Source organism: Myxocyprinus asiaticus, chromosome 3 (genome assembly GCF_019703515.2).
Source record: "Myxocyprinus asiaticus isolate MX2 ecotype Aquarium Trade chromosome 3, UBuf_Myxa_2, whole genome shotgun sequence".
In the NCBI taxonomy this organism is placed as follows: Eukaryota; Metazoa; Chordata; class Actinopteri; order Cypriniformes; family Catostomidae; genus Myxocyprinus; species Myxocyprinus asiaticus.
In genome coordinates, this window is record NC_059346.1 from 46,290,197 (window position 1) to 46,307,086 (window position 16,890).

Sequence of the window (16,890 nt, forward strand, 5' to 3'; positions counted from 1 at the left end):
GTAAAAAACAATACTTTGGTTGCTATTATCTGGCTCATTGTAGTTTTTTTATTTTTTATTATTAAGCTTTTTAAGAATAGATTCAGCAATGGCCTCACTCCAGCTGAGCCATATATGGTTAAAAAATGGCCTAAATTGAAACCTCACTTTATACCAGATTGATTAGTAAATGAGGCCAGTTTATTGGATTGTACACATTGTACGTCAGCACTTTGAGTCCTAAAATGTTTTGTTTTTCCCCTTACTGGGTCTCTCTATGCAATGGAGATTGATGTTTGAATCATAAATCGGCTATATAGTATAATTTGTATACTATATATGTACATGTAATGAGAGAGGAATGAGTTTTTTGGTTTACTGTTCTAGTCAAAGGTAGCTGATAGACATTTTAAAGCTTTAATTATAGTTTATGCTGAAATATAATTAATAACGTCACATGCAAACACATACAGGTGTGAAATGATTTATGCCAAGGTGCACAACAAACACTATTAGACTTGTGGACAGCTATTATGAATAACCATTATAGGGAATTGGAACACAATTGTTTTAAATTTTTTTTCTCAAACAGCATGTTTTAGTTTTTATTTGTGGCCTCATTCATTTTGCACAGTGTGGAAATGGGGTCTGAACACATGCAGAGTGGTGCTTTAATCCTCTCATATTGTTCCCGGTTGTGGAGGGGTGGTGCTCTGCTCTCCAGATTATGAGACAGAGCCTATCTTTGTGTGTGTGTGTGTGTGTGTGTGTGTGTGTGTGTGTCTATTGCTCCATCATTAGATCAAGCCTCTTTGATAAAGCAGAAGAGATAAATCGGGAAACGCTGCCTGACAGAGATGCTGCATCGAGGCTTAACATTTCTTCTCTTCGTGGGTAAGTACAGTTTTATTATTATTATTAGTAGTAGTAGTAGTTGTAGTATTTTATTTATTTTTTATTTTTTTTGTAAAAGGTAAAGCATATACACTCTATTGTAAATGTATTATGTAGTTGTATAATGATAGCCAATACACTATGAAATCTGCCTCTGTTTGATACTTATATTTGATTTTTTTTGCAATGGTTTGATTGCTGAAAGAAATAATTTGCAACAAATACATAAGAGTAGTAGTACACTGATTTCATTAGAATATCAAGCCTTCTCTTTGTATACTGTATGTAATTATGCAACATGTGGATGTTTAAAGCAGAATTAAACACACGCACACACACACACACACACGCACAAACACACACACAACAATTATTTGTACAAATGTGAACACAACCCAAATTTACTGTTTGTTTACAGCCATACACTTTCAACTATGTAACTCCTTCTCTGGAGTTCATAAAGTGTATTTGCATTCCTAATTATGCTAATAATATGAGTCTTAAATTAAGTCTGTTAGCTTTAATGTATATAGACCACTGGATTTATGTAAACAGGTAAATTATAAAATGTTATAATATAATTTTAACAGTTATAGGTACACTAAAATAAATAAATAAATAAATACTCTTTTGCTGAACTTGATTCAGTCATGGACAGTGATTCTACATGTCATTTCAACTTAAATAATTCAAGAAGAGGGAACCTAACTGAATAAAGTAAATCCAACAAAATTGAACAGTTCAAAATAACTAAAATAATATCTTTAAGTGATATGCTAGATAGTGACAAGAAATGATAGCATGCTAAACACATGCTGGTAGAAAGCTATATGATAAGCAACTTTATCATTATGCTATGATTAGTACAGCAATTGCTCAATGGATAAAGCAATATGTAGAACACTTAAAATGTATTGGTCCTCAACCTTCAATTGCTCCACTCTTCACCATGATAGTAACCCAACATAACAGAAACTTTCTAAACCTCAACATAATGAAACCTTAAACACTAGGGAGCCTCCCCTTTAAGTTCATCTGGCACAAAAGCACATAAAATAACATTTACTCTCCCTGTCAATTTCCATGCAAAGCATGCTAGGAACTAGAGATCCTCTGCCCAGTTTTAGTTAACCAAACAAAAATATTCATGTTATCCCAATGCACATGAATTAAGTAAAGCTGACAAGACGCTTCTTTTAGTTGAATCAACTCAGTTCATTGAAGTTGCCTTTGATACATGAATTTGCTGAGTAATATGAACATGGGAGGATTGAGTAAAACTGAAAATAGTGAAAGTAAATTTTTTTGAGTGTATAATATAATATTATAATATAATGAATATTTACCTCAGTTTGTAAAAAAAAAAAAAAAGAAAACTTTTCCATCATACAATCAGTGCAAAACAAATTAACCTCCTCCTCTGGAGTGCTTAAATTGTATTTCTAAGGGGAGCAAGTATTTAATACCTTAATGAATTGCTTAACTGCTTCTTCAATTAATGGGGTGTTGTTTGGCTAAAGCAAACACAACCCCGGCTGCTGGCATTAGATCCAATTAGCTCACCCACCCGCCGTCACCAGCCTATGTCAGATGAGTAATAGGCCTGAAGTACTCATTCATGGGATTTCTGTTCACCTAAGAGTACTCACCTGCCCTCCTACACTGGACAAATCAAAAGATACTCGAGGCACCATTTGGGGTTCCATGCCACATTGGTGGAACCCTCTGGAGATCCTCCAGACACCCTTTAAAAGAGCCTCAAATATCCTATTTTTTTCCTAAAGGAACTTCAAGAGCCTCAAAGCCTTTTTTTTATGATGGGGTTACTGAAGGAACCGTTGACAGTCCTTATGTTTTTTTAGGAACTTAGAGTAAGTTAAGTCAAGTTTCTCTGAGAACTGAAAGGGTGATTGGAGGATCTACAGAAGGCTTCATCCAGTGTGGCATCTGAGGAACCCCATATCTTTAAATGTTTACAGTGTACAGTAATACATTACAATGTGGTGTGGTGCACTGTTGTAGGCATATGTAATAAAAAATAATGGGTGAATTTCACCAAAACATTGTCCAGGTCACCACAGTAATAAGAATGATATTTTTATTAATTATATTAAAGTGAAATGGGGATAATGAGGATAGGAGATGTGCTCAACTGTAATGATAATAATGTCACAATAAAATAAAAATAAATAAATAAAAAAAAAAAGCTTTGTTTTTTTACTCAAAATATAATGGGTTTTTTTTTTTTTCATATCATCATAGCTTCATAGCATAACCCATTTCTGGCCATGTATTGGCTATATTAGGGAAACATTAAACTAAGACCGCCCTACATGGACACAGTGGCAATGAAAGCTTATGTGATCAGTTACAAACCCTTCCTTACAAGCTTTCTAACTGATCCTCTAAGTACAAAGGATCCCTGCTCTTTTCATGTCACAATCAGTAAATGGAGGGTTAGCTGATGTGTGGTGTAAAGTGGCCGGTCCATTGAAGAGAGTAAAGAGGTCTGTAGTGTACAATGCATGCCTGTGATAATAGTGGTAATGAAACACAACCAAAATAGGAATATGCCATGAGGGTGAGGCACTGCTTCACTGTGTGAGAGTTTGTGATTTGTGTTATCTCATTATTTGAAGAAATGCTCACACAAATAAATGAAGCATAGCACAAGTATGAGTGAAGTGAAATATTTTATGATATACTTTATGATTTTAAAAGGTAATATGTATAAGAAATTGTAAATGATTTGTGTTTATCTAATCATAACTTTGTAATTATCATGACAAACAACAGATACATGCATTGTGATAATACTATAGATTCAGATTTAGATATAATTGTCTAAGAGAAAATAAAAGGACTATTTATTTTACAGTGCATGAAAGCATTGGGGCAGATGAGGAATGATGCTATGGACCATTATCTTCATATAAAAGGCACAGATGAAGAGGGCTAGCATGTCTCATCCTGTATGGAGCTCACTTCAGATGCCCTGTTCTTTCTGGATTCTCCTGCTGTCCTGTTCTATCATGATTAATCCCAGTTTGTCTGAATTAGGTGAATATAAAGAATGTATTTTTGGATGCCATTGTGGTTATGTGATTTTATTTTGCTTGACTGAAAAGACTCGTTTACAGTACCTGCATGTGTGCCATGCAAATGTTTTATATGCTTGCATAATTTGACAAAAGACTTGCAAAAACATTGTGCCGCTCTATGTGTAACCTAGCAACCATGGACTTCAAACTACCTCTGATTCCTCAAAGTGGGATGTCCATTTGAAATTAGATTTAGCGTCCATGAAAAGATATGCTGAGTATCTGGGATAGCTGGGTATTACATTGCAAATAGTAAGCAAATGCTAATGCAGTATAAAATGATTTTTTATTTTATTTTTTTGCAGATAGTATGATGCATACATTGTGTTTTCAGTTCTTCACTAAAAAACATGTAGGAACACCAACATTTTATTTTTATAAAATAAAGTTTTATTCAAGTCCAAAATATGATTTAACATCTCTGAATCAACCTGAATGTATTAGGTTACACCAACAAAACTAATTTTATGGGTTAGACCACTTTTTACAGTGTATTATTCTGAGACATACAATTCTAATCATTGTAATTCCTTTACTAAAACTGTTTTAATACAAATTGTATATTGAACATTTCTCACAAAATATGACTTTATGTAAAATGCATAAAAACCGAATGTAACACAATCAGTTGGTAATATTTAACACAGTAAATATTGTTTTGTCTGGTAACCAAAAATGTAACATTTTGTAATCAAAATATTATTTAATATGATTGAATCAATCTGACTAAATGAGGATACAAAGTAATTTTGTTAGTGAATATAAAATGTTATGATAAATGAAAAAAATGAAAAAAGAAATAAAAAATTACAATGCATTTACTCACCTTCATGTTGTTCCAAATTGTCTGTCTTCTGTGGAACACATCAGAAGATGTTGGGCAGTATGTTAGTCTAAGTCACCATTCACTTTCATTGCATCTTTTTTTTTTCCACACAATGAAAGTGAATGGTAACTGCTGCTGTCATTTTGCCTAACTACCCCTTTAAGGCTCTGAGTAGGTCGAAATATTTCCTAACAACTGCACATTTTTAAATTTTGAAGAGTAGAATGTAGATTAGTTTATAGATCTACATGATCTTTAGATTATACTAAGCGCTTTGTAATAAATATGTGGATTTTATTTTCTTGCACACTTTCTCTTTTACTTAGCATTTTCAACCTTACCTAAAAACCGCATTGGGCTTTTAAATCGCTCACTGATGCTGCACTGTGCAGTGGTTGACTCTGGACTGAAGGCTGCACTTCCAGTGAAATGGGAGAAAGATGCCGGCAGCCTGGACAGCAGGATTCATCAAATGGCCAATGGCTCACTTTCCTTTCCCCACTTACAAGAACAAGACTTTGGAAACTATACATGCAGCGCAAAGAGAGGCTACAAACAGATTCAGACCACTGTCATGGTCAGCAAAGCACGTATGTATCTTGTCCTTAAATTTGTTTAGTATGCATATCTTAATTATTTTAAAGGGAATAAGCAAGATGATACACATATAACAAATGTACACACGTGAGGCATCTGTGTCAACCACCAGTTGTCATTTAGATTGTAATTTGTGTTTGTTTGTAGGCTTGGAAGATGTGTTCTTTCACCCCCAGTCCCTTAAAATTGAAGTGGGACATGATGTTTTCTTCCAGTGTGTCTCTGGTGATAGTTCTCCTCCTGCTCAGATTGCATGGTTAAAAAATGGTAGAGTTCTGACCAGTGGAAACCAGATTCAGGTACAGAATGACAAAGCACAAACTCTCAGCCCAATAAATGGTACTTACATTTTCTTTTTCTATTTTTTTATTTATTATAAAAGTATATCTCTATCTTGCAGTACAATTGTGTGAAACTCATGAAAAGATGTCCAAGTCACAAAAACCTTTTGTAGGTTGATTTCACCTAAAAGTGTAACACTATGGCTTTGTGGCACTTCCTCTGTTTAAGCGGCCTGTCCAGCCCGACACTGCCACATTGGTGTCAATGTGGGACAGGATTATTTGTTTGTGCAACTAATCTAAAATGGGTGGCGTTTTCTGGAAAGGTTTGAAAACATTGTTTATTTTTGCAATTCCGCACATTTCAGCTTTAACCCTTGAAGCTCTGAGGGTGTTTTTAAAGATTTCCAGTTTCAGTGACATCCCCAAAATTAAAGGCTTATAACTCAAACAAAAAAACAAACAAACAAACAAACAAACAAAAACCAAAAAAAAAACCAAAAAAAAAAAAAAACCATAGAGGGTCAAGTATTTGGTATTACTGTAAAGAAAACATAAATTTTTTCATGATATAGATTGTGATAACTTCTGTGACTCTTAGCCTAAGAAGCTGCAAATTGGCTGGTTGTATTCTACTCTTTGGGAGATTTCCAACAACATATGACACATGGCTATTTGATGAGTTTGATGTCTTTACCAATTTAAATTGAATACATTTTCATTAAATATCAAAATGGAACACAAATGATTTGTCTGCAAATTTCAAACCACTTCAGTTTTGGTAATAATTCCTAAATTAATTGTAAAGTACAGCTTCTAAGCTTCTAAACGATACCTATTTTGTGTTGGTCAAGACTGTAGTTGTTTAAAAAAAATTCTCGCAGTCCCACCATGGCTTCAGTTTCTTGGAGCTATTATAATTTCATATGACTGGGACATGTTCTTTTTGAGATTCACCCTTATAATCCACAGGACCTCATATTTACTGTAGGGTTTCTTCCTTAGGATTATCAAACAGCTTATGATTTTTTACTACATATAACCACTAGGGACAGTATGGCGGAGGGAGCCAAAGAAAGACTTCAGGCACCTTGCACATGGCTAACGTCACCAAAGCAGACCAAGGAATCTATGTCTGTATTACCCACAATCTTCTGCTGAACATAAGTAAAGAAAGTCATGCAGCAACTCTGACAGTGCAGGGTAAGATTGCTACTCAGCTAATCCACTCTGGCCACTTATGTAATATGCTGAAATTAACTCTTTATTTGTACATGCACAGGTTCCAGTGTAGACTTAAAGATTATTGAGGGCCCAGAAAATGTCACTGTACCCGTTGAAATGGAAGCTGCACTGCACTGCGTGGTTGAAGGCTTTCCAATTCCCACAGTGCAGTGGTTTAAGGATGGACAACCATTACCCAATACCTCCAGATGGGATCTGCAGAAGAATGGACAGCTGCTGGTTTTTCAGTGAGACATTTTCATGGTCCCCTTTGGCATGCGCACTGACAGTTGTTAAATCTCTGGAGGCCAGGTCACTATTCTCCTTTTTTCTAGTAGGCATTCCTACTTGAAAAATGTATCCAGCTGTGTCAGGCTGCAGATAACGTGAGCTTCTTTGTCTGAACTCCGATTAGTAGTCGCTGCATCGTGTAGCTATGCATTTGCATAAAGTTGAACTCAACTTGTTGCATTGCCAATGGTCTTTAATTGCCAACTCTCATTGAATAATACATGACTTACAGTCACTTTGTCGCTGTCAATGTGTACACCCTTGTCCAAAAGGTAGTATCTGTGTAAAATGTTAAAATGTATTCCATATCTCAGCTTAGTGCGGTTAGACAGCTGAAAGTAAGCCATTTGTAGGTTTATTTCCCCCAAAAATGAAACACTGTGGTGCTCTGTTTGAGCATTCCAAGCATCCTGACAAAGCAACATTGCTCAACTAACTTTATGGGTAACCAGTGGAATGGTGTTAGGGAAACCTGTTTGAAAAATCAATATTTTTGCAATTCCGTGCAGAAATTACCATTAACAATAAAATATGATAATTTGTTTTAAGAATAAGCAGGTTTGGTAAAATACAATCCATTTAAATGTATGGTCCGAAAGCCTAATTTCATACATTCTTTACATAAACCTCTTTGGACACAACTTATATAAGGTGTCTTTAACTACTATGTACTTAAGCATTTGATACAATGTGCTAATTATGGACATACTGTACGTGTTGTTGCATTGTACTTACATTTAAAGTACCTGCATTAAATTACATATGTAGTTACACTGTTAACCTCACCTCTAATACTAAACCTAAACCTAAACCTACCCCAACCCTTTACCTAAACCCAAACCCCTAACCCTACTCCTTAACCTACCCGTACAGTACCTCAACCTCAGTAGCAGCAAATGTGAATCTTGTGAGTATTTTGCAGAACAATATGGAGTTACTCAATAAATACTATACAGATTATTGTATGCAGGGTTTGGAGGGTTACTTTTAAAATGTAATCTTTTACAAGTACTGAATACTTAGTAAAAATGCAATCAGTAACGTAACACTGTTATCTTGATAAGAAAATAATGTAATCAGATTACTTTTTTGATTACCTCAAGATCGCATTTGTGAATAAATCAAGAGAAAAGCAATATGTTCTCGATGACTTTTAATCATACTTTCTGAAAGCAAACAAACTGTGTTTTAATAATGTTATTAAATAGCTAGTGATGTAGCTATTATTATATATAAGAAAGAAAAAAAAACATAAAAACAGGGACACTGCCTCCTTAACAGGAAAACAAAATATGTTCAAATGTAGAACAACTCCGCATTTTTAACCAAATCAGGTGATTTGTTACAGAAAATAGTTTATTTTCTCATCAAGCAAATACAATTAGAATAGATGCACTGAATTATGTCTTGGTTAACATTAAACAAAATATGACAGGATATACATACCTCAGACTCAAAAACTCTGCAAAGTTGAAGTCTGCCATGTATTACAGTTAGCATGTAGACTAACTGGCACCATTTATTAACTTCTGACTGCTATAGGCAGGTTTGGGGAGTAACGAAATACATGTAACAGGATTACGTATTTAAAATACAAAATATAAGTAACTGTATTCCACTACAGTTACAATTTAAATTATTGGTAATTAGAATACAGTTACATTCAAAAAGTGTTTTGATTACTGAAGAGATTACTTTGCATTTTATTGTAATTTGTTTCATTTAATATTTAGTCCTTTCAGATGGAAAACATTTATACATATAAATGATGCGATCAAAAGTGCATTTGAACAGCGGTGAAACACTTTCTTATGATGTTTTACATTCATACGAGCAGACAGAGAAGTAAGTTTGAAGTAAGTTTTAAGCAGAAGAAATAGAAATAAACCTTGTGTAAATTGTCAGCTTTACACAAAGCTAAAATGCTATTTCTAGCCATTTTACATGCACATGTTAACAGGCACGAATATATTTTTTTATAAAGAAAATTAACGTTAGATCATAATTTCTTTTTTCTAGCAAGACTTTTGATATTAGGGCAAAAATCATATTCTTGATAATAATTTTTGTATTGTTTCCTGTAAAATTATCTAAAAATCCTTAAAACAAGATAAATTTGATGTATCTTGTTTTAGAAACAACACTGCATAAGATATTTAGGTTTGTCAGAGAATGTATTTTTAACATGTGTATTTTGTCTTACTGTACTGGCAGAGTTTTTATAGTCAAAACAAGTGAAAAAATCTACCAGTGCTGAAGAAGTAATCCAAAGTATTCAGAATATGTTACTGACCTTGAGTATTCTAACGGAATACGTTACAAATTACATTTTACAGCATGTATTCTGTAATCTGTAGTGGAATACATTTCAAAAGTAACCCTCCCAACCCTGGCTATAGGTACTGTAGATCTTCATCATCATTATTATTATTAATGCCTCCAGTGCCTGTGTTCTTGTTTTAAAGAATCAAAATGGATTTAAACCTTTTTAGTGTGTCTTGATTTACTTATTCCTACTTTCTATGAGTTTTAAAATGTTACCTTTGCTAGTATTTCTCCCTCACCCATACTTTTGAACTGTTCTTAACAATACATTTATAGTAAGTATCAAAATCAGATAAATTATCCATTGCACTTTTCCCCTAAGAACTTAATAATATTTTCAATTCATTTGGTATTCATGTGTAAAATCTGGATTGTTTTAACAAAGAAAAAAAGAAATGCTGTCCCAATTACTGTTGTCATTGCAACATGAAAGCATTTCAGAGAACAATTTAAGAGTTTCAACTGAAGTTAAGATGGAAATGAGAAGTCACACTAAAGTTTCGACAGTAGGCATCCCGTATCCCGGAATACTGGCCGTTTGCCGGTTGAGTGGTCGTTTCTCCACTTCTATTCCCGTGAAAACAATCGACAGACGGTCTGACGGCGAAATTAGAGTACACTATTGATTAATTTTAGCTATATTTGCTAACGTGATTTTCGTGTGGGTCTTACATTTAAATGATTTTTAAAATTATGTATTGGGTCCTTAGAAAATCACTGCATCTTGACTGCTGGAAGGTATAATTTGTTGTTTCCCTTTTCTTCAATGAAGTGACAAGAATGTTGGAATTTCCACAAAAATTATAATAGTCCTCCAGTGGCCATTGCGATAAAACTGCACTTTTAATGGTTTGACCTCGTTTGCATTGAGAGCACAGTTTTGATATGAGACAAGTGGTGCCAGATTCATGTCAGTCATCTAATCGTATCTGTACAACTATAGAGCAAGCAGTGGTCTTTATCATTTTGTGTCAGGAGGATCTTTTTTTATACTTATATATTGAAAATTTTAATCCTGCTAGTAATCCCAATTTTTACCAAATGTAACTGTAATCTGAATACGTTGAGTTTTTATGTAACTGTAACGGATTACAGTTACACATTTTTGTATCCTGATTACGTAACACAGTTACAAGTATTCCGTTACTCCCCAAGCCTGATTGTATGTATTTTAATGTTAGTACATGGTAGTTAAAGAAACCTAATATAAAGTGGGACCACCTCTTTTGGTGCATACTAGATGAAAAGTATATGCTCTTACCTTCCTCTTAGGAGAGTTTTGTCAGAAGATGAGGGGTTATATTTCTGTGAAGCTAGCAATGAGAGGGAGAAAGTGATATCCCAACCAGCCTACCTCTTACCTGCAGGTACCTCCATTTCAGATGAATCTATTTTTGTTCCAAGCACACAGCTGGTCTTGCTTCTATAATCTATTCAGAAATTTCCTTTCATCTCCTCACACAGTTATGGACTGGACCTTTATTGTCGAACCTGCCAACCTAACAGTGAGGAAGGGTGATCCTGCAACTATTCCCTGTAGGCCTCCACACAGCAGACCCCAAGCTCAAGTGTCCTGGTTTAAGGACAGCCAACTTCTACAGCCAGGACTGCACTATACTACTGATCCTAATGGAGACATGCTTTTCCACAGGTGGAGTTGTATGTATTTGTGTGTTATCTGAAAAAAAAAAAAAAAAAAAAAAAAAAACTTTAACTAGCCCCAAGCTGGTTTGCTGGTCTTAGCTGGTTTAAAATGGTCTAGCTGCTCTCCCAGTCTGGCCAAGCTTAAGCTGTTTATATATATATATATATATATATATATATAATCTATTTTTTCAGTATGCCTGTGATGTTTTTGTATATTTTCAGTTGTACATGTTGTCCATATTTTAACTTATATAGTGCTGTCTGTAAATTGTTCTTCCATGAAATCCTGAAATATGTGTCAACATTAAATACTTTTCTATATGATCTTTTTAACTGTGAGAATCTCTATGTACCAGTGTAAAAGAGACAGACAGGGGATTCTATTTCTGCAGAACATCTCATTCTCATCTCAAAAGGGCTCTCACCTCGAAAAACATCTTCCTGGATGTTCTTGGTAAGAAATTATTAGAATGTCTTAAAACATGTCTTAACATATACACCTACTAGATGATTGTGTCTAGAAGGGATCCCCCTCTCGTCAATCTCGCGAGATTCTTACACGGCGTTAATTTGAAGTCGCACAGCAACGAGGAGCACTCTTTAAAGATTATTTAAATTGTCAGTTTTGATGATCAGTTCAAGCTCTAAAATAAATATTTCACATAATAAATTTGATAACTTTAGCTCTACATCTGAGATATTGTTGGTCACTGGAGAAGTACATCAATCAGCTCATTTATTACAGGTCTGATTGTGTGGTCAAGTGGTGACAAATTCCCGCATTGTATAAGAAGTCCCGGGTTCTAATCCATTTAGATGCAGCTTTATATTTTAATAAACAAAGATTGCATCCGCACTTCAGTGGATATAAATCTTGAGTGGGGACACATTTATTCGCATTTTGCTTTGCAATTGGACTGGAAAGGAGCACGAGCTGTGGAAAAAAAACTAAATCTCCACCTTTTATAAATGTCTTTAAACAGCAGCTAGTTTTTTCAACACAAACACTTTTTAATTAATTCATTACTATTAATGTCAATTAAGTCACAGTAACAGAATCTAAGATTTAAAGTAATATGTGTCTTAACATGAACTTTTGTCAAAATATTAATGTATCGTAGAAACATGGGATGCTATATGAGATTTCAAGAAGACAACAGGATTTCTTGACAATAATAATAAGGCAGAGGCTATTTGCACTGTGTAAATAGCAACATCTTTGCACTAAGTGCAAATATTGTTAGACAGATACTATTTGCACCTCTAATGAAATACTAACAGGGCATCAGTGCAATTTCTTTATTTAAAGACACACAGACACCCTACACCAACCTATCACTGCGAGGAAATCAACCTTTATATTCATTTTATTTATTTATTATAAGTAGTATAAAATAAAAATATTAAGAGTGGAGACAGGAACCAGGATAGGGAAAACTGGGTCAAAAATAGGATTAGAACCCAGACCATCCACATGGAAATATCACAGTCACAATGTGTTATCACTTCAAGCCATTACAGAAACATTTAAGGAGCAGTTTGTCTTTAATTTCTTTGTTTCCACCAGACTATTTCAGTGCAAATAACTGCACTATGTGACAGATATATATATCTAGTGCATATATTCACTCTATGATAATGATAATAATAATAAAGTTATATTATTGATATTATTGAAGTTTCTAATGCTTTCCATCATTAATACGCTGAGATGCGAGTAAAAAAGCACAGGCGAAAGCATTTTAACAGAATGCGCATGCGCGAGGAGTTGAAGAGAGAGGGATCCCTTCTAGACACGACCCTATAGATCCATATTTAGGTTTTATCTAAAAAATAAATAAATAAAAGTTGGTCTGCAACTATGAAATTATAATCATTTCATTGCACACCTAAACCAGAGGTTGCCAAAATGTTATTGCCTACTGAAATCCTGTGACAAGGCCAAGGCAGAATCTGTAAACGTGTTGGCATTTTTTGCATTGATTTTGTGGGGAAATTAATGTAAATACAGTAAAATGTCTAAAGCAGAGCAGAGAGTACTTTAAATTAAATTAGCCAAAAATATTTATTAAGCGAACATGCAAGGGGCCAGGGGGTGTATAGAACTTTGTGAATGAGGAGCGTTTATATTTATTTTTATTTACATTATATTTTTGTATGTATGATCACAGTAAAGTCTCATGTTTATTTATTTCTATCTTTTTCATATTTTATTTAAACCATTTTTATTTATTTAAATTTGGCTTCTCTATCACAGTCTCTTGAACCCCCTGCAGTTCCATTATGAACTCTTGGGGGGTTCGTTCATGAAGCCTTGGTTAAGAAACCTTGACCTACAGGCTTTTCTATGGTCATTCTGGGCTGATTATTTCAGAACCTCCATCTGTAACTATCTGGCCGATGGTGGTGACGTCTCCTGTAGGAGCTGAGGTGGCGATTCACTGCCAGGTGTTAGGACACCCTGCTCCCTTAATTAAATGGTCAAAGCAGGGCCAGTCAGTCCAAACTGGAGGCAAAATTATCATGGGGTAAGTTTTGCATGACAGGCTTATTAATGAAAAATTGTGATTGTTTAATGGGTGGTGCTTCTGAATTCCCTTTGTTCCCAGGGTAAGAAACACCACTCTCTACATTTCATCAGTGAGAGCTTATGATGAAGGCCTTTACACATGCGCAGCTTCAAACTCAGTAGGTCATGATGAGAAAACCATGACCCTTCGAGTTGCTGGTAAATCCCCATTTGCAAAAATAATAGAGCTGTGTTTTTATACTAACAAAAAAAGTACTATATTTTTTTTAACATGTACCATGGTATTCTTTGAAGTAAAAATTACCATAGGATTACCATATAAAACAATGGAACCACCATAGTACTTTTATGCAAAGGTATTTGTTATGTCTTCTCAGTTTAAAAACCCTCAACAGAATGGCAGCAGATCTAATTTTAAATTTCTTCTTGGTTTCAGTGAAACCAGTTATTGTTTCCTTTGTTGCCTTGATCACTGTCTCAGAGGGATCTCCTGTTAGTCTCCCTTGTCGAGCTGTGGGAGATTTTCCTGTGAAATATACTTGGATCCGAACCTCCTTGATAAAAAATGCACCTGAACTGCCTACTACAAAAACTCCCATGTCACTCCCACAACAGATACATATTGACGGTTTGTTAAATTTTGAACAGACTATGGAAATATATACATACATACATATATATATATATATATATATATATATATACACTACCGTTCAAAAGTTTGGGGTCACTTAACTGAAATGTTTCTCATGATCTTAAAAATCTTTTGATCTGAAGGTGTATGCTTAAATGTTTGAAATTAGTTTTGTTGACAAAAATATAATTGTGCCACCATATTAATTTATTTCATTATAAAACAGCAGCCAATAAGTGCCCAACATAGATGGGAAAAGCATCCCAGGGTGATACCTCAAGAAGTTGGTTGAGAAAATGTAAAATTCTAGGCAAAGGGTGACTACTTTGAAGATGCTAAAATATAACACAGTTTTGATTTATTTTGGATTTTGTTTAGTCACAACATAATTCCCATAGTTCCATTTATGTTATTCCATAGTTTTGATGACTTTACTATTATTCTAAAATGTGAAAAATAATAATAATAAAGAATGAGCAAGTGACCCTAAACTTTTGAATGGTAGTATATATATATATATATATATATATATATTCTCCTTATGATTATAGTATTATAGTATTATTTTAGCTGTTTTCCTTGTTTATAAGTGAAAAGCACTGCAGGTCATTGTGTCACTCACAGCATTGTATATAAAATGAGCCAGTTTCTATTTGTCATTTGTCACAAAAATGTGAGGCACATCATGATGATTGTTGTTGCTCATATTTCTGTTTTTTGGTGGTATAATGCCAGGATGTTCCACATATTTTTCACCACATGAAGTTCAGCAGAAAAAGAAAAAAAAACTTTGGCAATCTTAAATGATACCTTTCATAGATAACTTAAATTAAACTTGAACAGATTTCCACTGAGATAAACATTTTAAGACGTGCAAGTCATGAGTGACAGATTTTGTTTTTAGTAGGCACTTTTTATGTCTTTGATTTGAATCGCTTACATCACTGACATTATAACAATTTTACAATTTAACTTAAACTATGTAATGCTGAAATTTATACCTCCATTTGTTGCATGATAAAAGTTATCTTTGGACCCTGGTTGAATATATGATGTAGGTTCTCCCACACAAGGGGTACTTTACTGTATGTTTTGAAAGTAACATTTAATTTCACAGATAATGGGACATTAGTCATCTCCAACATCCACCGGTCTGATGCAGGACAGTACCAATGCACTGCAGAAAACAGAGTTGGTCAGGATATGAGAAGTGCCATCATAACTGTAACTGGTGAGCAAAGTGCTGGGAACTGACAGTATATTAGTTCTCATGCATACAGTGAATATACAGTACATCATTATGTGGCATGTTTGCACCCTCTGGTTTAATCTAACCAGCCTAATCTTCTAACCTGAAGCTGAACCTGATGTCTGGTCTGATAAGGAAACAATGAGTAAAAAGATTATACCCACTGTGAGTAATGCAGTGTGCAGAGATAGATGTGCTTGTTCCATTTGTGACATCAGCCTCTCCTAACATTGTTACTGTGACCATGTGATGTGATTGTTGATTGTGCATATTTTGGCATATTCATCAAAATCTTTCACATACATTTTTGACTGTATAGTTTAGACCATTGCATTGATTAAGTCATATCTAGTATCTAGTAAGTCATGGATCTAGGAACAATCAGGGATTTTAGTTTGTTCGCTTGTCCCTAATTTTGCAGGTTCCAGAAATTGAGCAAGATCTACTTACAAATTCCTATGATTCAAAGCATCTAAGTAACATATCCTTCCAACGGACAACTAAGGACTTCACAAAGATATCTTGTAAGTTATGTTACGGAAGCTAAGCCTTCTTAATTTAAAGGAAGAGTTCACCCAAACATGAACATTTAGTTAGGATTTACTCAGCCTCATGTCTATCCAAATTATGACTTTCTTTCTTCTGTGGAACACAACAGGAGTCATTTATTGCTAAATGTCCAAGCTGCTGTTTTCCATACAATGAATGTGAATGTAACCATGGCTGTCAAGCAAGATTTTCAGTGATAAGCGAATCACAATCAGTCTGCTTTGCACATAAAAACTGTTGTATGGCTTAAGAAGACTACGTTTATGATGCTTTTATGGTGCCTTTTTGTAACTTGACAGCCCCTGGTCACCATCCTTTTTCATTGAATGGAAGAGAGCAGCATGAAAATTCCTCAAAACTTTTCCTTTTGTATTCTACGGAAGAAAGAACGTTATATGGTTTTGAAATGACATGGGGTGAGAAAATGACATGAGGGTGAGAAAATTATGATAGAATGTAAATTTTTTTACCTTTAAAATACCCAAGGGGCCTTTTATTTATTTCTTCTTGCGCAATGAAAAAAATAATATTCTTGTTCTAATTGTCTGTTTTTGGTCCAGTTTTAAGTACTTTTGTGGAGGACTCACCAACACACTACATCACTGAATCTACTCAAGACACTACAGAGAAGTCAAGTGGCATAAGCAAAGGAAATAGTGAGCACATCAAAGTGTTCATCCAAACACAAAAACCAGCAGCTGTGCCCATCAAACCTACAACATTTCTCAAAGTCAAAGAGACTTTTATACAGTATACACACCCA

The 16,890-nt window shown here is 34.4% G+C and overlaps 1 protein-coding gene across 1 annotated transcript; it reads left to right on the forward strand.

Annotated features, from left to right (window-relative positions):
- The first annotated feature begins 860 nt into the window (after positions 1-860).
- LOC127420739 (roundabout homolog 3-like) lies at positions 861-15,583 on the forward strand. The gene is made up of 12 exons (XM_051663258.1): positions 861-873; positions 3,752-3,933; positions 5,127-5,390; positions 5,545-5,696; positions 6,728-6,881; positions 6,961-7,150; positions 10,791-10,885; positions 10,983-11,169; positions 11,522-11,619; positions 13,540-13,693; positions 13,775-13,893; positions 15,447-15,583. The coding sequence occupies exons 2-12, from the start codon at positions 3,819-3,821 to the stop codon at positions 15,581-15,583; spliced, it is 1,665 nt and encodes a 554-aa protein (XP_051519218.1). The 5' UTR covers positions 861-873; positions 3,752-3,818.
- Positions 15,584-16,890: the final 1,307 nt, after the last annotated feature.

What these genes read in the sequence shown, in the direction of transcription:
- LOC127420739 (XM_051663258.1), top strand. Translation starts at nt 3,819, where the DNA reads ATGAAGAGGGCTAGCATGTCTCATCCTGTATGGAGCTCACTTCAGATG. An exon ending in CCAGTGGAAACCAGATTCAG is followed by an intron (nt 5,697 to 6,727) that starts GTACAGAATGAC and finishes TATAACCACTAG; the next exon opens with GGACAGTATGGCGGAGGGAG. An exon ending in AGCCTACCTCTTACCTGCAG is followed by an intron (nt 10,886 to 10,982) that starts GTACCTCCATTT and finishes CTCCTCACACAG; the next exon opens with TTATGGACTGGACCTTTATT.